Source organism: Piliocolobus tephrosceles, chromosome 1 (assembly GCF_002776525.5).
Source record: "Piliocolobus tephrosceles isolate RC106 chromosome 1, ASM277652v3, whole genome shotgun sequence".
Taxonomy (NCBI): domain Eukaryota; kingdom Metazoa; phylum Chordata; class Mammalia; order Primates; family Cercopithecidae; genus Piliocolobus; species Piliocolobus tephrosceles.
Window position 1 is genome coordinate 21,771,480 of NC_045434.1, and position 24,034 is coordinate 21,795,513.

At 40.1% G+C, this 24,034-nt stretch overlaps 1 protein-coding gene across 3 annotated transcripts in view; it reads left to right on the plus strand.

Annotated features, from left to right (window-relative positions):
* Positions 1 to 24,034, plus strand: part of PBX1 (PBX homeobox 1) — a 293,317-nt gene that overhangs the window by 262,999 nt on the left and 6,284 nt on the right. For 2 of the 3 annotated variants that reach the window (XM_023207053.1, XM_023207054.1), the window contains one exon: positions 1,186 to 1,275. The exons of the other annotated variant lie outside the window; for it this stretch is intronic. In XM_023207053.1, coding sequence (XP_023062821.1) covers positions 1,186 to 1,275 — 90 coding nt within the window. The remainder of the gene's footprint in view (positions 1 to 1,185; positions 1,276 to 24,034) is intronic. 3 annotated transcript variants of the gene reach the window in all.

Sequence of the window (24,034 nt, forward strand, 5' to 3'; positions counted from 1 at the left end):
GAATCTCGTCCACACTTTGTGAATGCATTTGGCTCTGGCTTTTCAGTTGTACCAGGAAGGCAGGAGAAGTAAGCACAGGGCAAGGTGACCGAGACACATCAGGCAAGTGGAACCAGCATATTCTTTATTCAGCAAAGGGAAAAGGAGGAGGTGTCAGAATGTTATCTCAATTTCCAGGTCTACCTCTCATGTGTTGGTTTCTCATGCTCAATATTTACCATATAAAGAGGCAATTAACAAGCAAGCAAATATATTACTATCTGATATTTTCATTTTAGGCTTTAAAAACACCCAGCCAGGTTGACTAAATTCATTTCTTAGTCATCCTTAAGGTCAAGGGACTTGAGTTTCTGGTGATGAATAGACGTCCACATTGGGAAGCAAAATCAAGCCATGTGATATCAAATCTTAGTGCTCCATAGTAAGCAGATTTCCTTCATGATACTTCCAGAAGCCGTCCTACCAGCTCAGCCTGAAACGTGATGTGAAAGGGTCAAGTAGTATGCTGTGGGTCAGAATTATTAGGGAAGTTCTGAGCCATGTCATTCTAGTTTCCCACCCTCCATGTGGAACAAGAAGCATTACAAGCCCAGAACAGACCAACTGGTCAGCGATTCACCCCTTTCTCGAGAAACATTGCCTGGAAACAAGTTCGAAGTGATATGGTCAGGCTTTGGTCAAGTGACTAAACAACTGGCCATCACTTAAGTCCTCAAAAAATACAAGGTCTCAATCAAGTACTGCTCTCTCTGTGAGATGACTGCTCAAACCTCCTCTAAACAGAACCTTTGTTTTTGTAGGATACCCAGCAAAGGAACAGCTATATAGGATGATCTGTAGGGAAGAAAAATGGGGAGAAGAGAAAATTCCTTCATGCTTTCCCCCCCAGCTCCTCTAGCATCCTACTCCCTACCATCTCATGCAGACTTATTGAACTAGTTTCAATGTGGAGATCCCAGTTTTCTTTTACCATTTTACTGTCTTGCTTACCGAACTCAGAACTCATTATGGATTGGCATACAGAGGAGGCTAGCCTCCTCCTAATGGACTCTCCCAGGACAACTGTCTCCTAAATGATTGCATTAATATGGCATGCCCAAATGGTGGCCTGCCTGATGATGATCTGCCTCCCTTTTCCTGCGCCTCTCTGACTCATTTTCTCTCTGTTATTGTTCATCTGTTTAGGTGGATACCCTTCGCCATGTTATCAGCCAGACAGGAGGATACAGTGATGGACTCGCAGCCAGTCAGATGTACAGTCCGCAGGGCATCAGTGTAAGAAAACAAGCCCCCCCACCCCCTGCTTTGTTTTTATTCTTTCACTACCAATTATTTCAAAGCCGTAGGGCCCAGAATGCCACTTAGTAGGACTTATCTTAGCTTTACGGTCACCTAGTTTCTTGTTTCTGTATCGGTCATGCCATCGGCAGCATTCTACCCACAGAAAAAGTGGCGATTGGGCAGGCTTCATGCAGGCAGCTGGCGTCTAGGGCTGTCAGACGCAATCAGTGTTTGCATGGCACCTGCGGCCACATGCGTTCAGCTAGGGGAGCTGCTAAACAGGTGACACCTAGTACAACAGTGGTAGGAAATGTGACCACAAGCTGGGAACCTGGGAAGTGAAACTAGTAGCCAAAATCCATTGCATCCACGTCTGTGGTCTGAAAAAAAGAAATACTTTTTTTTCATTCTGTCTATGGACAATTAAAAAGAAAATTAACGCAGAAGCTGGGTATGTAGAAGGGATGGGGAGGGGTGCAGACCATCTTCTACTTGTTCTTGGGTGCGCTGGCGGCTCCTGACTAGCATGAAAATTCATAGCGACAAGCTATGTCGCACAGAGTGAAATCGATCAGACAGACACAAGGAGAACCGAGTGTAGATTTGGGACAGCAATCCAACTCGATTTCTCAGATCAATCGTCTGCTTTCTCAGCAGCGGTGACAGCAAGCTGGGACAAGAGGGCAGCCTGGAAAAGGAGGCCGTTTTTTAGATCAGGAGTGATTCCTGGGCTTTTAGAGGTCACAGAAGGCTTGAGTAGAACTATTGGCCCTTAACTATTGAAGAAAGGTTTGGGTGGTAGGGTGGTGATCGTTTTTTATTGTTTGTTTCTGTTGCTGTGATTAAAGTAAATGAGGGATCGAAGGAAGAAGAGTTAGGCATGATTTATTAATGTAATCTATACTAATGGAGGTTATAATGTCTGCAGTGAAGGAGGTGATGGCCCCTTCAACTCTGCATTGGTCAAGTCGTGCATGATTCTGTCTGGTTTGGGAGAATTAAGAGAACATCAGTTATTTCTCAGATCAGATGAGGAATGGTTGAACACATTAGGAATTCGTACCTCATAAAAGAGAAAATTTGGAGGGCGTATATAGTAGTGTAAGGCATGCTAACACTATCAGAGTCATCATGAATGATCTAAAGGGGTTAGAATAGGATAGGACTACTGAGTAGTGCATTCAGAGAAACAGGTTTCACTTCAACATCTGATGGACCTTTCTCACAGTAAGAGTCTTCCGAAGAAGGGATTGGCTGCCTTTAAGAGTTCTCCATCCTTGGAAAATTCAAACATGGCTTGGCTAGCTGCTTGGTAAGGATGTTGCAGAAGGAAGTCAGGCAGCAGATTTTGATGGTGTTGGTAACTTTTAAGGCCAGTTACCTTAGGGAGTCTTTATTGTCTACCATTTTCAGGCGTAATCTTCTCTGAGTTTATACAATATTTATCAAGTGTTTTGTGGAATGGAAGGAGAGAAGTCAAAGTCAACCCTGTTAAACATACCCTGGACAATCATGTTACTTTCTAGGAAGGATTTTCAGGACAGGGAGATCCTTCCCATCTTGTGCTTGTTCTAACTACGTTAACTACTAGTACTGCATTGATGGCTGACTTACTGGGAAGACTTCTTGGAAAAATACAAGAAGCCATTGTGGGAAAGTGTATTCTCCAAAAGAATTCCAAATGAATGAAGTCGTTGGGGTTTTTGTCTGAGTGCAGGTTTACACACACATATGTTTATGTATTTCCTGAATCTTTTTGGGATATAAGATAAGTTCTTCCAGAGAAAGCTTTGCTCTGTGCGTAAGCAGAAGAGAAGAACATGAGGAAAGCACAAGAGTGTAGGAACAAGAATCAGGCCATACTCAAAAAGGGAACTGAAGGAAGTCCACGTGACTGAGCAGGAAATGGGGCTGACACTTCTGTTATTTGGCATCTTTCTTTCCTAATTGGGCAGCATAGAAGAGAGAGAGCAGCAGTCAGACTCTGGGGAGTGGGAAGGTCAACACTGACCCCTCTGACATCATCTGATGGGCTGGGAATAATTTCTGAAATAGTGTAACCAAACATGTGCAGACAATTATGTCTGATTACATAAGCCCACCACAAAAACTGGGCTTGAAAATACCACTTGAAAGAGTCTCTCACTTTGCATGAACTTTTTTGTCTGTGAACTGTGGTTATTTTATTTCTGGGTCTTTAATATGCAGGGTAAACAAATCAAAGGCTGATCGTGATATGTTCTTTTGATATCAGTTTTAAATTGTGCCACCTGCAGGAGGCTAAGCTTGTTATAGTGAGATGTATTTTTAGATGGTGGTATTCGATGCTGAGATGTGTGTGTATAGAGCAGGATGATGACTGCCAGCAGGAGAGAGAGAGGAGGGGAGACAAGAAGAGACAAGGACAGGAATGAAAGCTTTGAGCCAAGAAATAAAAATAAACAGTTCCTAACCCCAAAGCTGCAGTGGAATTCCCAGCTGGGCTCTGGATTGTGTTTGATTCAGTGGAGGACATTTTCTGGGCAGCCTTTATCTGCTCCCCTGGCTGGGCTTTCACGGCACCCGTATCTTATCCAAGCAGCATCTATTTTAAGCCCTGTAAAGTTCAGACCACTTGCCTTTAACTGACCACACAGCAATAGGATTGCAAGGTGCAGTGGTAAGAGTCCTGTAAAGGGAGTTGGGAGCTGCTAGTCCTAGAGACTCATGTGCCCATGGGCAAATATTGAATCTCTCTTCTAGAAAATGGGGCCAGTAATTCCCACCCTTTATACCTCAAGGACTGGCTTAGGGAAAATGAGAAAATAAGTAAGGAAGGGCTTGGCAAAGCATTAATGTTTCCACATGAAAGCAGTATGAAATTTTATAAGTGATAACTTTCTAATTTGACCTTTTTTCTCCTCTGATGTGAGCAGTTTTCTCAGTACGTAGTTCCTAGTGAGGATAGGTTAGGACACAGTTGTCACTTTTTTTCTTCTTCTGATGGAAAGGTGTGCTTTTGAGATTGATATAGTGTTATGCAAGGCCTAAAGACCCCCTTCCTTAGCCACGATGAGAGTTAAATTATACCTCCTTAAGTACTTTGTGTTCTCATATGACAACGGGCAATACTTACTAAGCTTAGAGTGGCTCTAAGTAATGGAGGGAGATTATTCCACTTCTCTGTCAATCAGACATACTTAAAGATCACTTAGCTATCACATTCTTTCCTATCCATTCTCACCGCCACCATCCTATTTCTAGAAATAGTTCATTAACTAGACTATTGCCATAACTTCCTAATCAATGTTGCTGTCTTTAGTTCCTCCTCTCTCCCACACCCTCTGAATTTTGTCATTCTTTGCTGAGATGTCTATTACCTACCCAAGCAAGCTCAAACCCTGAATACAACATTCAGGGTCTTTTACATCTGGGCCCAGCCTTCCTGTCCTTCTACCTCATCCTGCTATCATCAAAATAAGCTCTGGATGCCATTCAGTATGGCCAGCTCGCCTTTACCTCATTACCCATTTTCCCCCTTACATTTACTCATGTATGCCATCTACACAAATGTCCTTTCATTCCTACATCACCTCTCCATCCCACCCCACTATCCAAATCACACTTACTCTCAAGCCCAGCTCCTCCTTCGTGTCTTTCTTCTTAGTCCTTCTCCCCCCTTCTCTCTATTTTATCACAGACACATATTTTCTTTGTGCCATTACCTCTGTGTCTTTCACTTCTGCCTATGTGTATGGTCCTAAAATGCATGTACTAGTTGCTCAAAACACGTTCGTTGAATAAATAAATCAAGGAGGAGAAGAAATGATGCTACTAGATTAAAAAATGCATTTTAATGACCAATAGCCACATCTAGTGTATCAGCTGTAAACTATCTGGTGAGAATTATTGTTTTAAATGCTTATCCACAAATATACTGGCTTTAAGATCCAAAAATATCCTTAAGTCTTTCATTTTGGAAAAAGATTTTCAAACTTTCTGGCTGATGCATATTCTCTGAGAATAAGATTCAAATCAACAGTAAGTATATGAATTTATATGGTGATGATATTGCAGAGATAATTATCCTCAGCAGTAGAGTCATTCTTATTATGAATTTTATAAAATTTCTTTCACTCCTCCTATCCTTAAAGAGTCCCCATGTTTCTATACTAAAAGAATCCCTGTTAAAAAAAAGTGTATATATACCTGTTTGTAGGATAGCCATGCATGTAGCAGCATAACATTGTTTGTGGGATAGCTGTGCGTGTAGCAACATATCATTGTTGTACTCATTGTTGTAATTGCCCTCCCTACTAGATGTGGTACTGGAACCTCCAAGGACCACCTGGGGGAAGGTGGAAGCAACTTGAAATTGGGAAACTTAGGTCCTTCTTGTGACTTTTCTTTTAAGGCGTCACTTCACCTCTGTGTTTTTGCTTCATCTGTAAAGTTTATTAGATAAGCAAACTGAAAGCTCTCTTTCAGCGCAGCAGCTCTAGAATTCTATGTTTATGATCTTTGATTGTTACTGTTAGCTCGAGGGACACCAGACTAAACTGTAGATCATCCCTCCAGAAAACTCTTTCATTAGAGTTAGTAACTTCTATTCTTTCTAGCCAACCCCAGTGTTCAAATTATATCTTGAAACCCAAATGGGAAGGAAGAAGTGCTCTTGTTACACAAACTTTTCTCTTTGAATTCCTTGGATATTTGTGATAGCAGAAAGCATTATTCTTTAGGGTAAAACTTTTTTTTTTTTTTTTTTTTTTAAGGCAGAGTGTCACTCTCACCCAGGCTGGAGTGCAGTGGTGTGATCTCGGCTCACTGCAACGTCTGCCTCCTGGGTTCAAGCTATTCTTGTGCCTCAGCCTCCTGAGTAGCTGGGATTACAGGTGTGCACCACCACGCCCAGCTAATTTTTGTGCTTTTAGTAGAGATAGGATTTTACCATGTTAGCCAGGCTGCTCTCAAACTCCTGACCTCAAGTGATCCTCCTGCCTTAGCCTCTGAAAGTACTGGGATTATAGGTGTGAGCCACTGCACCCGGCCACTATGTTTAATTGTTTTAAAATGTGGGTTATGGGAATGAATTTACTCCAGCCAGTCTTTGATATAAATAGATACCCCTATGGATTTTTCTTATTCAAAAGATTTGGTGAAAATGGAAATAGGTGTTAGCACTATCTCTACAAAAGTAACATGCCATTAACATCAATTTATGACAGAAAAAAAAATCTCATTAATCTTGCTTTGTAATCATTATAGTAACAGAAAAATAGAGATGAAGCTTCTATCATTGTAAGCTATAATATAGGTGTTTTTGTTTTTTCTTTTCTCCTATGTTAGGTAAGGGGGGAAAAGGAACATTTGCCAAGTAAATAAATAGAATATAAATCATTAGGACAAAAATAGCCTCCTATTTAAATGAACATACTTCAGACATTTGGCTACCACAGGGATACTTAGTAATAGTTGGCCACATGCCATAATTTTAATTTTTTCTTAACTATTTCTAAGAGACCTCCTTCCACTTAAAGTATATATTAGTAAGATGTTGCCACATGTGGAATTGTAAGGCTTGGAACTGAGGGTAATAATTAAAATTCATATGCACATCTTTGAAAACTCATGTTAATTATACACAGTTTTAATTCTTCTATTTTACCAAGCTGAATTTGAATTTCAAAGGGATGAAAACATACCCAGATGTGTCCCCCAGTTGGTTGTCTTTGGGTACCTTCTGGTGCTATGACCAGGAACTAGTGAACAGCCCCCAAACTGAGGGGTAAAGGAACCAAGGAAAATCGAGAGGTCTGAATGTGGCAGACCAGACTCTTTAGTGTTTGAAGGCAACAGGGATAGAGTAGATAGACAGAAGCTAACAGCCTCACTCTCCTTCACGACAAAACCAATGAGAAACAGAGTAAGTCAGTGCCTTTGCTTCTTATAGGGCCTTTAAACCTAGCACCATAACAAACCTGAGACCAGAAAAGCATTTTATTTCAGCCCACAATGATTGAAGAAGCAAAAAATATCCCAGTATTGTGATTTCATATGCAATCCAATGTTCTTCCCCAGCTGCCAAGTGAAAGCCCTTAAAAGTACAAATGAGGTCAGATCATTCAATGGCTTATTCATGCATTCATTTATTCATTTGCTTATTCATTCATTCATTCATTCATTCAATCAACATAAGCATTTTTTTTTACCTTGGGGAATGAAGCTACGTCATGGTACATCCAGATCAATTTGGAGAAACTCTGATGTCAGTCAGGGTACATTTTCCCTTTTAGTCTCATTCAGCACTTCATCTGGGATTGAATTTCCTGTTCCTAGAAGGTTAGACCAAGGGAACTGACCAACTCTGTAGCCTAAGAGGGAATTTGAAATTAAATTATATGACAGAAGGGGGGAATTTAGGACCAACCAGCAAAGTTTGAGAAAAGTACCAACCCCAACCAAATAGATATACCACAGACTTAATAATATAATAATAAGCGTTCTTTTATAGAAACTCCTTCTCTCTTTGTAGAATTGTCACAATGAGTTATGATCTCAAACCTAGTGATATGATCACACTAAACATTATCACATTTTAATCACACTAAACATTATCACACACACAGGCTGTGTGTGTGTGTGTATGCATGTGTGTGTGTGCGTGTACATGTACATTCCACTTTTGCCTGAGTGACTATGAACAAGTCAGTTTCTCTTGATAAGACTCAATTATCTGAATTCTAAAGATGACAGTTGAGCTGGATTTTGTCTGAGGCATCTTCCAAAGTCAGTTCCATTTATAAACAATTACTGTTTTTCCATTCCCAAGAAAATGCAAGATTGTGTTTTGGGGAAGATTCTCCACTGTGAGATGACAGTGTATGCCATGTTCCTTTCATTGGAATTGGTGTTTTATAGCATCCTGCCCAGCCTGGCCCACATTTGGCCTGTAGCCATGCTGTCCTCAGGCGAGGATCTGGTTAGTTGTTCCAGACTCAAGTTGGGCCTTCCTTCTGCTCTGTGAAGAAAAATCACAACCTCAAAGGGATAGTTTGTTTTTATGGTTGCTCCTGAAAGTGGCATGGTCCCTCTAGATGTCAGCAAATATTAAGGTAATTAAATAAGCTGAGTTTAATTGTGGGAAACATGAGCACTGATTTCTGAAGATAGTCTTCTTCTTGCTGAATCTAGCCTCACCCCTTCTTGCCTTTTAGGAAAGAGTTCCATGTTCTTAGACAAGCTTGTTTTCAGAGAAAATATTAGACTTCTTTTTTTTTTTTTTTTTTTTTTGAGACAGACTTTCACTCTTGTCACCCAGGCTTTAGTGTAATGGTGCAATCACTACAACCTCCGCCTCCCAGGTTTAAGCGATTCTCCTGCCTCAGCCTCCCAAGTAGCTGGGATTAGAGGCATGTGCCACCATACCTGGCTAATTTTGTATTTTTGGTAGAGATGGGGTTTCTCCATGTTGGTCAGGCTGGTCTTAAACTACCGACCTCAGGTGATCCACCCACCTCGGCCTCCCAAAGTGCTGGGATTACAGGCATTAGCCACTGCGCCCGGCAAAATATTAGACTTCTTTCTTAGAAAATCCCTTTGTTTTAAAATTGGTAATTTTTAAAAATCCCGATCTCTGGCTACATTTGAGTTTGAGGAAATTTTTTTTCACGTCTCTAAATATGTTTCCATTTGATAATATTAGTAAATAAGTAAATAAAAGTGCCTTATTCCACAAATGCTTGTTGAGATCCTTCTAATATCCAGTACCAGGAATACACTCATCAATGGGACATGGTTCTTGTACTTCATAAAGTCATAGAAAGCAAAAAGAACTGAGAGTTATCTGGTTCAGTTATCTGATTCTCTGAAAGGGAAGAAATATACCAGCCAGTGTAGTCAATATTATTTTCAAAAATTTGGTGAATGGCCATTGTAAGGGATATTTACACATGTATAATCATATTCCTATCAACTAGAAATATATGAATTGCTTATAAGCATGACTGACATTTGCTATTCTTACATAGATTTTGTGAGTGACTAGCAAAAGCTGTTCTTTGCTTCTAGAACCATGCTGTCCAATATAACTTCTTGCACTGATGGAAATGTTCTATTTTAGCACTGTCCAGTAAGTTAGCCTTTAGCAAAACATGGCTCTTGAGCACTTGAAATATGTGTAGCTCATTATCCTCAGCAAACTAACACAGGAACAGAAAACCAAACACCACATGTTCTCGCTTATAGGTAGGAGCTGAACAATGAAAACACATGGGCACATGGGGAGAACAACACATACTGGGGCCTGTTGAGGGGGCAAGGGGGAGGGAGGACATCAGGAAGAATAGCTGATGAATGCTGGGCTTAATTCCTAGGTGATGGGTGAAGCAAACCACCATGGCACACATTTGCCTATGTAGCAAACCTGTACATCCTGCACATGTACCCCCGAACTTTAAATAAAAGTTTGAAATTAAAAAAAAAAAAGGAAGTGTTGGGCATGAGATCCAAAAGAGAATGGATATCAACTAAGTACTGTTAACATACAAGATATGACAATAAAGAATTAATACCGATTAGCTGCTAGATATAAAGATGCATACATTGTAAACAAGCATGTTTTTCAAAATAAACATCTTGAAACTAAAAAAAAAAAAAAGAAATATGGCTAGTTTGAAAAAGAAAATAAATTGTTAATTTTATTTAATTTAAGGTAATTTAAATTTTCAGTAGCCACTTTTGGCCAGTGGCTACCATGTTGACTAGTGAAGTTCTAGATTCTCTGCCGGTTATTTGGTAACTGTAACTTGGTAAAGTAAGTTAAAAGAATAAATGTGATGGCATGCAAAAGTAATATAAATAAAACTAGAAAATATAATTTAAAAATTTAGAATAGCTAGGAACTATGAAAAGCAAAGTAGGAAGAATTTACTAATCAACTACAAAGCATTAGAGAAATAAAATTGGCAGGAGAGTGATAAAATAGCATGTAATTTGCAAAATGAAGGTTAAAATGAAGCCACCAAAGTGGGGTGATGGTGTTAGAGGTGTCACCATGCTGTAAAAACAGAGTAGACTTCCTAACACAAAACATGGAAAAGCATGCTTTCTGCTTAAATCAACCTTTCTAAAAATAAATAGAGCTCTTTATTAAAAATTAACTATATATATGAAGTTAACTCCGGTTGCATAATAATATGCTTCAAACTATGAAATAATATGGAGGAAGATTTAAAATATGAATATGGAAATACCTACATTTGTTATGGGTTTTTCAAAATAATGTTTAAGTGGGTCAGCCACTAATTCATCCAACCTAATAATTCTTCAGGCCCAAGCAGGACATGTCTTTGAACTCATCTTGAACTCTTCCTTTAAGTCTAAACCCTGTGGGGCTTACATAAGATAGAGGCTTTGTTTCAAGTCTTCCAGGTGACCTAAGCCTTTGCTGGCAGCCTTGCCTTTGCTTCCTCCCTGCCCTGCTAGTCTATTCCAAGTGTGGTCTGCAGATCAACAACATTACCTGGGAGCTTGTGAGCCATGCAGAATCTCAGGCCCCGCCCAGACCTATTAAATCAGATGCTACAATTTAACCAGATCCCCTGGCAATTGTTAAGCACATTAAGTTTGAGAAGCTCTGCTCTAGTGTGTAAAGTCTACATGCTCTCTAGGGCTTACTGAAGAGAAGGAATTACATAGCTTTATTTGCATTAAGGATACCTTTTAAAATGTTTTCAACATTTTATTTAAAAAATTTTCAAACATGGAAAACTGGAAAGAATTTTACAGTGAAATCAGTATTCTTACCACCTAGATTCTATCATTAATATTTAACTCTACTGGCTTTGTCATATTGTCACCCTTTTATTCTTCTGTGCATCCATCAATCCATCTTGATTTTTTCTTTTCATTCATTTCAAAGTAAATCGCAGACAACAGTACGTTTTCTCCTAAGTAAATATCCTGGCACATGTATCATTAACTAGAGTTCAATATTTATTTGCAGTTTTTTCCTCTTCTGGAACAAAATTGTACACGATTAAATATGCAAATCATAAGTATCCATTCTCTTGAGGTTTTTTGTTTGTTTGTTTTGTTTTTTGAGACAGAGTCTCGCTCTGTCACCCATGCTGGAGTGCAGTGGCACGATCTCGGCTTACTGCCAACTCCGCCTCCCAGGTTCGTGCCATTCACCTGCCTCAGCCTCCCTGGTAGCTGGAACTACAGGCGCCCCGACCACACCCGGCTAATTTTTTATATTTTTTAGTAGAGATGGGGTTTCACCGTGTTAACCAGGATGGTCTAGATCTCCTGACTTCGTAATCCACCCACCTCGGCCTCCCAAAGTGCTGGGTCTCACACTTGTATGTAAATTTCCTACTCTTTGTTTTCTTGTGTCTACCTCATTCCTATAGTTTGCAAAACAAAATAAGAAGGAAATGGAAGGACAGGGCACATAGTTGTCCACAGAATAGTCTATTCTTTTCCCGGCAGCCAGGGGATCCCTCCCTTCCACCTCCTACCCTCAGTCCCTCATTCTGTCTTATAGCCAAGCATTGCTAGAAAGGCCAATTTAAATCAAATGAGATGGTTTCTTCTACACTTGTCTCATGTTCTGATATGGTGAGCCTGCCTTTAAAGGCTTGTATTCAACTTATATTCACATTTCAATGAGAAAAGTTTTTGAGATATATAAAAATAGAAACTTTCTAAGAGATATCAGAAAGTTAAATTATAGTGTGATTACCTCACTATGACATTTTTCCTCTTTTGCCTTTTGCCTTTTGCCGTTTCTCTCCTTTCTTCTTTCCCTTTATCCAGATAGACCCTTGACCTCTAGTCCTTATGCCAAGTGAAGGAAATTGGCAAGAACCTTATAGTGAAAGAATTTATGTGGCCTGGTGATAAACATTTTGGAGGCCGAATGATATGGAAAAGAACTCTTAAGAACTCAGTTACGACTGTTCTGTTGTGTATCCTCTCAGGGTAGCATATGGAAGGCTTAAGACTAGTTCATTTCTTTATTAAAATAAAATTTGGAAAATTATTTAGACAGCTCTTTCCTGGATCTAGGCTACCCTACACCTTTATTGTGTCATATTTGGTTAATCAGCCTAGATAGTGACCCAGTGATCTTACATGAGAGCAGGATTTTAGATCAAGTGTCACTTCGTTGAGAAACGTGTGGTGTTCATTATAACAGAAGGCAAGACTATTCTAGAATCTAGGTGTGAAGTATCAGTAGAGGTGGATTTTTTAAGTAACTTAAAAGAATAAATACAATAGCCTGCAGGGGTGGTATAATATAAATAAAACTGGAAAATTAAATAGAAAATATAATTTTAAAAATTAGAATAGCAAGGAACTAAGAAAAAGAAAAGGAGGAAGGAAGAATTTACTCATCAACTACAAAGCACGAGAAGAATGAAACTGGCAGGAGAGTGATAACATTGCATGTAAACTGCAAAATGAAGGTTAAAAGCAATTAAGATACACAAGCACTGAAGAGAATAATAAAAACATGAAATAAGCTAGGATGAGTAGTTAAAATAAATAACACCAGCTAAGAAGATACTTACAAAGATTAAAAGACAGATCAAGTAGTAATGAAATAAGGAAGTGGTTTAAGGCAGTAAATTAAAGAACAATTAAAAAACAATAAGGAGAGAAAATTAACAGGCCAAAATGACACTTAATAATTGTATTAATAGCTAACATTTATTGACTTCTTTCTATGTGGTAGACACTTTGTGTACGTTAACTTATTTAATTCAAGTGTATTAAAATAATTAGGAATTTATTTTGGGGGTAAGCACAAAAGAGTTCAGAGAAGGGAAAGCCAGACGTCAGGGCAATAACCGTCCCCTCGCTTAAAAAAAAAAAAAAAAAAAAAAACTGAAGGTAAGCAAAATAGATCTGCAGATATCAATTTTCATTCCTTGTCTAATGTGGTGATTTTTGCAGTTGAAAAACACCCAGTACCTGCCCTGGTACTTTTCTTTTACTTCCTTTCTAGATCACAGGTTCCTAAAGTATCTAGCATTATAAAATGTACATTCTCTTTCCCTCTTGTCATGGGTAAGATTGACCTTTGTTAGGGGCAACAAAGTTCTCAATCAGTAGAATACATAGCCCAGAACCTATGGCAGTGGGCACACATCTCGTAATCCCACTCATCTTATGTGACCAAGCTCAGGCCTACCTTCTGGAAGTACTTCCTAGTTCTTTCAGACTGTGCCTGTGTACTGCTTGGTACACAGGAGTTGGAATGGGATTTCTTTTCTGACACTTACCTTTCGTTCCTCGCTAGACCATAGAATTCTGAAGAGAAGGATCTTAGTTTTATATCCTGTTCCTCAACTCAGGCCTGGCATACAGTAGGTGCTCAATGAATGCTTTTCAAAGTGAGCCTAGTTGAACCTGTTGTCAGTGGGTTTTGTGTGTATGTTTTTTTAACCAGCATTCTGACCGGATTTTCTGCCCGCCTTGAAACCCTGCAAACATGTATTTTGTATTTCTGTTATCCAGAGAATTTCTCCCATGAGAAAATGGCTTTGTGTGTGTGTGTGTGTGTGTGTGTTTTTCTGTTTACCACAGCCTGGTACCCATCTTTTACCTCCAACTTATTTATATTGCATACCCTATAATTTTTATGCCAGAAATATTTTATGGGTGTATGTATACTCTGGGATGGGTATATGTGTGTGTGTGTGTGTGTGTGTGTGTGTGTGTGTGTGTGTGTGTGTGTATGTATATATTCAGAGCTCAGATGTCTGTTACTGTATTTTCTCTTTTCCATACTTTTTTTGGGGGCAGATGCTATCTCAGTGGCCTTGAGCTTGATCCATAATTCATTCATTCATTCATTCATTCATTCATTCACTCATTTGTTTAGCAGATATTTTCTTGGGACTTATTATTACCCAGAATTGTGTTGGGCATTAAGGCAAAGAAAATGAAAAGGAGATCTAATACCTGACCTTGAGCAACTCTCTGTCTTGATCTTGCTGTTTAGCCTGTTTCCATTGGCCCTATCTTTTTTCTTACTTTCTTTCTTTCTTTCTTTCTTTCTTTCTTTCTTTCTTTCTTTCTTTCTTTCTTTCTTTTATTTATTTATTTAGAGACAGAGTCTCACTCTGTCACCCAGGTTGGAGTGCAGTGGCACAATCTCGGCTCACTGCAACCTCCACTTCCCGGGTTCAAGTGATTCTCACGCCTCAGCCTCCCAAGTAGCTGGGATTACAGGCATGCGCCACCACGCCCAGCTAATTTTCTTTCTTTTTTTTTTTTTTTTTGTTGTGAGACAGAGTCTCGCTCTGTCACCCAGGCTGGAGTACAGTGGCACAATCTTGGCCCACCACCAGTCCCACCTCCCGAGTCACGCTGTTCTCCTGCCTCAGCCTTCCCAGTAGCTGGGACTACAGGCCCCCGCCACCACACCCGGCTAATTTTTCGTATTTTTAGTAGAGACGAGGTTTCACTGTGTTAGCCAGGATGGTCTCAATCTCCTGACCTCGTGATCCACCCGCCTCGGCCTCCCAAAGTGCTGGGATTACAGACATGAGCCACCACGCCCAGCCTAATTTTTGTATTTTTTAGTAGAGTTGGGGTTTCACCATGTTGGACAGGCTGGTCTCAAACTCCGGACCTCAGGTGATCCACCCACCTCAAAGTGATGGGAGCCACCACACCCAGCCGGCCCTGTTTTTCACAGTGTTCACAGCCCTGTTAACACTCTTCACAGGTAATTGTTGTATTTTGAAAAGAGTTATGAAATCACTTGCTGACTTTCTCTTCTCTGGGGAAAAGAGTCCGAGTTCCCTCAGCCTTTCTTCCTAAGACCTGTAGTTGGCTGCAAATTGCATTGGTTGCTTTTCTCTAACGAGCTCTGGAGATTGGCCACACAGAACCAAGACATAAGTTAGATACGGACTTTTCTTCAGACACTTTGTTTAAATTTTAAATTTTTTTCTGATTGCAAATTAATATTTAATGTAGAAAATTTGGAGAATGCAGGAAAACTACAAAGAAGAAAATTTACTGTTAACTTTGTGCTCATAGCCTTCCAGCACTTTATGTATAAGTGTGTTTTTTTATGTGGGTGTAAGAAAGTTACAATTCATTTTACCTACCTATATTACTAAAAATGTGTTATGAATATTTTCCATATCATTAAACATTCTTCTTAAACATAACTTTAAATAACTGCATAGGAAACTGTTATAGGGAAAGTCCACAATATGTTTAATCAGTTTATACTATAGAACATTTAAGCTATGTTTTGATTTTGGGTTTTTTTTTCCTACTATTATTAATAACGTGGTGGTAAGCTTTATAGTACAGAAAATTTAATGCATGTTTTCTGTTATTTCCTTGGCTAAATCTCTAAAAATGGAATTGCTAGATCAAAGGGTATACATAAGTTTATAGTCTTTGTGATGTATTGTAAACTTTTCTTCCAGGAACTTCTGTTAACTTATGGTTCTCACTAACAGTTTCTGGTAGTTTCCATTTCCTCACAACCTCAACTGTTTTTCAGTCTTTGTCAATTATCAAATCATTAAATGGCATCTTGTTTTTATTTTAATTTGCATCCCTCGGGTTACTACTGTGATTGAACATTTTTTATATTTATTGGCCTTTTGTATGTATTCTTGAAATGTTCATCTCTTTTCTTATTGATTTCTAAGAACTCTTACACAATAAGGATATTAATCCTCCTGCTCTAGGCCAGCATTTAGTAAATAGGGGAAATTCTCTTTCTGAGTGGAGGAGGACTCCTGTGGAATAAGGCCCCAGGTCTCATCCTATTTCTGTGTAAAGTTCTTCAGAGTGAAAGCTGGATTGTTACCCTAGGAAAACTAAAGGCACATCTGTAAGTGTTACCAATATTGATCTTAAAATAAATAAATAAATTAACCCTACAATCTGAACTAGCTTGACATTTTCTGTCTTTCTGATCTATGAAAAATCTCAAGTTGTAAAATAGTGCCCAAGAATTTTCTAAAAGAACCTAGAGATTTGTTAGTGAAAAGTTTAGGGGGAGATCTGCCCTAGGCTTAGTATGACCCTAAGCCAAATAAATAAGTCCTTGACTTGCTTATAACCAGGTTGAAGAGCTAACAGCTACATCTATTTAAAAGCTTTCTTATGACCTTAGCTACACTTAGGTCAAGATAATGATATTTTGAGTGACTAGATGTTTTATTTTGGATGCTCGATCAGTCTCCTTGTTTCTTTTACTCTCTGTAAGATAACACATTCTTCTAGGTTGTTGAACTTTGACATCTCACCATCATCTGCTCTGCCCATCTTATTCCATAGCAGCACATGTACAGAAAAGCCAAAGCAGACTCCTGAGTCCACAGTACAGGTGGAAGATTTATACTGCAGAAATTCTGGGACTCTTTAAAAGGAAAAAATAAAAATTTCGAAAAATCAAACCCCCTTTCACTTGGATGAGAATTTCAGAATAAAAGAGGATGTCCCCCAGCATCCCCCGAATATCTCTAGGGTGGTGTCAAGTGAGTTCAAAATTCTTGAGCACATAGATTGTTTTCAAGCTCTTGTTTTCATCAGTAAATAGAATTTTAAAAACAACAATATCCTCCCATCAGTAGATTTGGCACAATGGACACTAGCACCCCGTTCTTGTACATTCTTGTCAACATTTTCTGTCTGCATCCCCCACCCCCAAGCCCGGGCCTACTTCCCACTATATCCCCCCCCAACCCTTCTGTTAGCTGTAATGACCCTGCAAACACTAAATGGCATTTGAGTGCATTAAGCAGCAAACTCTCTGGTGACATAGCAATTATGGCTCTGAAATAGATTTGGTGCGTCACGGAAGATAAGGGTTTTGAAAGTTTCTGTTGTGATTATAGCCTGTAACTCCCACAAATAATAGGCTTCAAAATAAGAGGCTGCCAACGGAGCCTTTGTGGCTTTGTCTCAGTGATGGCACGTAAATTGCTATTAATGTCCTAAGTGTACTTGAATATGCCAGTCTTTGGGATGTGGAGTTGGCTCAGTGTCTCTCTTTACACGGCATGTCATTGTTGGTCTGATAATCTGGGGTAATTGCTGTCTCTTGGATGGTCAGAAAAGTGTAAAGGATTTAGCTTCCTGTGTGATGGTAAATAGCCTCAAGATTTACCCCACGAAGGCAGGTTCACACATACTGGCTGTGTGTGTATTTCATGTGTAGCCACCATTCACCGTTAAGATGTGTATATAATCTCTGTGTGTACCCTTAGTAAATAATAGCCTTGTCAACAAAGCCAAAGCAAAATCAAAGGTTATAAAAATGAAATGAAGAATTCAGGGCTGTATATGGTCAGCCAATCAGATAATTTATATTGAGAGTTTAAAAAAGAAAAAGAATACCCTTACTTGAGTTATCTAGGGTTAGCTTTATGAGGAAGCATAACTGCCTTGTCTTACGTAGCTACTCTTTTCTAGCATAAGTAGCATCTGTGTGTCTGTCTCTATTCTTTAGGTACTATGGGTACATTCAAAATGTGTATCAGCTCTACGTGAATATAATAAATATAGAAATTATGCATGTCGTCGAATGCTGTTTGTTGATGTGTGGAAGTGTGTTTGTGTTTTGGTTTTTGCAGTTGTGAGGGTAGAGGTTATTTATTCAGATATAAATAGAATTCTCTGCACTAAGACACCTTTGTTTAGCTAAAATCAAGCTGAGCTTACTTTTCTTTGCCAGGAGATCAGGAGAGCCTTTGGAAAATTAAATAAAATCAAACTTCAAGCTTTAGCCTCTTGTATGTTCATTTAGCCTAAGGACTCCTTAAGTCTGTAAGACATGAACATATTATGTTTAACTGTCCTATTTGTACTTTTAACAGAAATGGGAAAGCAACTCAATCCAAAACCTGGAAGTGCACACTATCTCCTATACTGTGTGAGTTATGGAGAGGCTCAACTAAAACCACCCCGTGTCTCAGATACCTTATATGGCAGTATTAATCCTGAATCTTCACAACAGATTCATTAGAAAAGAATAAAGCTAAGAAGGAGCCAGAGTAGATCTTGATCTCAGAGTTGATGTATTACACAAGCGCACTTTAATAATGTGGCATTAGGATGTTGGCAAGAGGGCACACTATGATGACGCTATAGTTGATGGAATCTTCCAGTTGGTGACTGAGCACCCCTTAGCAGTTAGGGTGCATGCAAGATAAAATTCAAGGTAGTAACTTGTAACGAGGGAGTTTGTTTTCTTACCGTGTGAACATGGATCAGATATACCATCTTACTCTTAGGTCTTAGACCAGAACTCTGCCTTGCCAGTGTAAGTTAAGCCATATTCACTGGCATAATGGTGCCACCCATGATAGAGCCTCAGAAGCATAGCCCTGGAGGAGCAGAGCTTGTCTTGTTCAAAACCAAATTTGGTGAGGTCGTTTGTTGCTGAGTAGCAGGAGATACTAGAATCCCTGGACTTTTCTGAGGCCAGTCTTGTGGTTCATATGTTCTAGCATCTTAATAAACAACACAGGGATTCCCAAAAGTAAACTGAAGAGCACGAGTCAGCTGCCTTTAGCCGTGAGCATCCCAAGTAGCCGTGCTCTGCATGTGGAGCCCACACATTGTCCCACAGCCCCAACTTTTGAAAATTGAAATGTCCAAAAAGCAGTAGCAGGTGGTGGATACTAAGTCTGGCAAATCCTGGGTTCTGAGATCTAGTTTTCTCTCCTGAGAAGTAGGACTAAGAGTTCACACTAGATTTATGTGCCATTATATATTTGTGATCCAGAGCAAGAGATGTATAACAATTCCTTATAACTGTGCAGTTATGCTGGGCACCTACAGCCAAGCCATCCAGTACTCACAGGAATGAGACACCAAGGGAAGGCTTCAAAGGCGTCATTTCTCCATCCATTCAACCAAATGCTTAACTGAGCAGCTGCTGTGTCAAACATGAGTCTAGTCCTATAATGGCTTGTTGTTGAATGATTTACCATCTCATTGATGATACATATCAAAGTCCTTCATGTAGCCTGCAAGTCTAGGCATGGCTAAGTCCTCTCCTCTCCGGTCCTGTCTTGCTTCACTCACCACTGTGCTCCTCTGTTCCATTTTTTCCGGCCTTCTTTGAATCCCTGGGAGACTCTGGAAAGGCTTCTGTTTGCCCCACTCTTGACTTGTCTGTTTTCTGTTTACCTTTAGGCTGATTTTCCATAAGCCCAAGTGAGGTCCCTCTTTTGTGCTGTCTCCTAGTGCTTATTACCATCTAGAATCTATATACATTATTTTGATAATATAGCAAATGTCTATTTCCTGCAAAACAGTAAACTCCTTGAGAGCAGAAACGAGATTTTTTTTTAGCTTATTTTATCAACCACTGTATACCCAGTATGTAGCACAAGTGGCCACTGAGTACATATTTACATAATTAAAAACTAAGTGATTATAGCCAAAAACATATGGTGTGCACTTAGAGATTTTAAATGATAAATAAAAGTTGCACGTAGTTTTAAATGTCAAAATGAAGGATCAGTAAGTCAGTGATATTAGAGGCTAGAGGCGTGGGTGATGTATGCCTTGAAGAAACCTGCAAGAAGGAGGTGACTCTCAAGCTGGGCCTTGAAAGATAACGTGGATTTGTAGAGACCAGAGGAGATAGACAGGCAAAGGCAGAAAATCCCCTCTCTTGACTTCTCTGTACAGTAAAGGAAGAATTCTCACTTTGACAATGAAAAATTATTTCTTTGTGGCAGCGTAAACTACAGAAGTCTTTGCAGCAAGGATTTCTATTCTCCACCAGGAATGGCTGATTGCACTGCTAATCTTTCTGAACATAGAAACCTATAAACAAGATCTCAGGGTTGAAGAGGCTTGATGGGAGCCAGACAAGAGAGGTGTGTGGTGGTGTGGCATTGATGTGAAGCCACCAGGGGCTGACCTAGTGGCAGGTGGCAATTAGAGAGGATACTCTAGCAGTCAAAGGACCATGGAAACAGGAATCCTAGAGCCAGCAGCATGAGGAAATCCGAGCAGAGGATTGACTTCTGGGAAGTACGATGGCAGGTAGTAGTTGGTGAGCTGAGGTTCCAGAGCAACATTCCAAAAACAAGAACAAGTCACTTTCTCCGTCTTTAAGGAACTGTAATAGATAGCAGAAAATTAAGCAAAGCTAGGCAGAAGCTTGGTAGAGATGGTCTCAACCAGAAGAAAGAAGTTCCTGTATGAACATAATGATGCAAAATGTCCAAGTAAGACAAGTGGCAAAATTGATTCTGAGTTACCTATGATACCAAACTAGGCCAGAATACAATTTCTTCTGTCTGAGAGCACATGTTATTCCCAGATAGGGTTACCAGATTTATCAAATGGAAACACTGCACGGGATATACTTACAAAATTACGATGTAACAGGGCATCCCATATTTTATCCGGCAGTGTCATTCCTAGATCCTAAGAGGGAAGCTGAATCTGAATATGGGTCTCACACCAGAGAGAGAAAAGACAGGGGCTCAAGGATGCAACAGGCCATTAGGAGACAATGTCTGTTTTGCATTTTTCAGTTCCCACTGTGCTCAGGGTGGTAACTGGGATACAGACGCAGTGTGCATTGTCTCCCTTCTCCTTGTGCCTTTCTGGAGAACACTCCTTGTTAAGACGGTGTGCTAAGCTGTGGTACTGCAACAGTCAGGTTCCAGTGTCTTTCTCAATTGCTTTCTCTAAACGCAAAACAAAATAGTATAAATATTAATTATCGTCGCTTGTTTGGGATAAGCTATGAAGCACCAAATCTCCCTGATGCCAATTTAGTAAGAGAAACGTTCACCGCCTGAATATTAAAGTTACCCAGAAACTTGACGGTGCTTCTGCTCTGTCTTTTGAGTATTTGTACACAGCTATTTACATATAGTTGGATTGAATTATGGAGGTCAGGGATCTGATGCCACATGTCTCTCCATGCCCATGTTGGGGGATGGACGTCACAGTGCCACTAAGTGTTTCTTTACTTCGTCCTATGCCTCTCCAAGAAACACTTATCAAATCGGGGCTGTGTCAGGCACTGTGGTGGGCACTTGGGAATAAAAGATAAATCCCACAGCCTTGCTTTTATGGTCGGGTAGGTGAAACCGACATGTGAAGGAAAACACACAATACAGCAGCACATGTGCTGTGATGGAGGCACATACATAGAACTGGGGGCCTGCAGGAGGAAGAAACAAAAAATATGGCCAGGGGACAGATGGATGTGCAAAGATATTCAAATTCAGTCTTACAAAGCAGCCAAGGTGTGAGTGCAATGTAATTGGAGGAGTGAGGGCGCGGCATTCAAGGGGAAAGAAGCAGACATGAGATGGCTGCTCTGTCGTGGGAAATTCATGGGAATGTAAATACTTGCGTTGATATGGGAAGTAAGCAAGATCAAGGCTGTTGCGGACCTGCTGAGGACATTGAACCTCATCTTGAGGCCAATGAGTAGCCCTTGAAGATTTCAACAGGGAGATGACATGCACAGAATGACACTTTTGAAAGATAGCTCTGGTGGCAGCTAGAGATAGGACTGGAGGAATACCCAGACCGGACCTGGATCTGTTTTCCACTGTAAAATTCCCCAGGAAATTTTGAATCTTTTGACATCCCTACGGGGGCTTTCCAATAGCATCTTTTCAAAGTGCTCTCTGTGTAATCTTGGGAAAGTGTTAAGCATATCAGGAAGACATATTTCTTCTAGCTTGATAAAAGAATGATGAATCTAGGATGTGACCTCTACTATGTGAGCTGATGTCTCCCTGATATATAGTGGCTCTGTGTGTGTTTGCATAGAGAGGGAAAGAGGATGCATCGGTGTCTCTTTGTTTTTCTTCCTGGCCAGCCCCAACAGTGACTGGGTGATTGAGGGGCTGGAGCACGTACAGCTCCTCACCCACGCTGAAGGCATCTCTAGTAATGGCATCTGGCCCATATGCAGATCTAGCTCCACTCTGTGCTGACTTCAGCCGGTTTGTGGCACCTCAGCATATTTCTGGGTTGCAAATGAGAGTTTCTTAGTGCCAGGCTTGCTTGGGCTGTCACATCAGGTGATGAATTCTCTGCATCAACTGTGTGCTGCTAAGGTAAGCGCAGAGGAAGAGTGGGAAAAAGAGGAGATGGGGCAGGTGGTTCTCAGCCCAGCAGCCACTGCTCTGGGCTAAAAGCAGTACTGGATCCACAACAGGGAGGGAGAGGCAACTACCTGTGGCCCCCATTCTGGTTCAAGGAGGGTGGTAGAGAAAAGGCAGGGTTTGGGTTGCAATTCTGTGTCGCGTGTCCTGTCAGGAGAAACCACGTGGGTTTTCTCACGTGCCATTGCCCCATCCTTGGCTCAATAGCTAGCTCCCTCTGCCTCCTCAGACAGGCATGTTTTAGATGAAGTTCTAGCAAAATTTGATGTATAGCAAATTATGTGCCAAATTCTTTAGGGTAGACCATAGAGTAAATAGTCATTTTTATTCCTGAAATACTTTGTTTCCAAATATCTTTGTGTTTTGGAAATCCAGATTTTCTTATCTTGGGAACCTACTGTATTTTGTCCTAGTTTTATATTCTATGAGCTTCTCTCTTCGTGAGCTCCAGGTTGAGCCTGCTCTGCTGGCTTAGGCTTCATCTGGTAGATTGAAAAGCTACGTTGGGTCACACTTCCCAGGTGTTGCATCACAGGCCACAGAATTACCTATATAAAACTGAGTGCAAATGTAGACACTCTTCCATTGAAACGTTTTTAGCAATTAAAAGGGTACCTTTGGTTTTGCAGATTTTACCTCTCAGTATGGTTTATGACATTAGCATTTCCAAGAGTGTGTTCATTACAAAGAATTGTTTGCATTAGAATGTAGAGAGGGAAGCTGAGGTGCCGAAAAAAATAAAAATGAAAGTCTTATTTTCCACCCCCCAACCCCCGCACGGTTGTTAATGAAAGCATCCTCTCCTCTTACTGTGCCCAGAGATAAATAAACACACAAAGGCGGAGTTTCCTACTTAATATTCACCCACAGTCAAGGAAGAGGGAAGGAATTGCTCCCCAGGGTTAACGTGGCAGCAAGCGAGGTCAGCTGTTTCCCAAGACGGTGCAGCCTCTGAACGTCTTACGTTAAAGCTAGAATGATACAGCTGAAACAGCCGAAGTGATTTACAGGAAACCCGGTTAAGTTGAGTTTGCTCGCAGTTTCTATCTTGTGATGGTTTTGGCAGTAACAGCAGCAAATAATATACCATCCTATAAAGCACCTCTAGAGAAAAGAATTCTTCCACATTCCCCAGCGTGACATGCTTCTCCTAAAAAGTATTTGTGTTTCTCTAATTTAAACCCTATAGGCTATAATGTCCTAAATTTGGTGAGAAGTGGGAGGTCATAGCTGGCATATCCTGGAACAGGGTGGTCAGCAGTCTCATTTTGCCCAGGCCATAGAGGTTTACTGGCATCTGAGACTTTAGATACTAACATGGGAAAGTCCTGGGCAAACTGGGATGGATAGTCACCAAATCTGAGGGTGTGTGTCTGTGTGAATGTTTATGGTTGGAGGGAGAGTGGAAAAAAGGGGAATGAAAGAGGGTTTTTTAAATGTATTTCTTTTAGCTAGAAGGTTTTATATATTCTTCACTAGGTCAACTAGAATAATATAATGCTGGTTTTGATATTAGCTTGAAATAATTCTTCTTTCTACCATCTGTGGGTTCTCTGTACTCCCTGACATCTTACACACTGGTCTGAGAAAAAAGAACTTTTTAAAGAAAAGAGATCAAATTTTTACTGTTT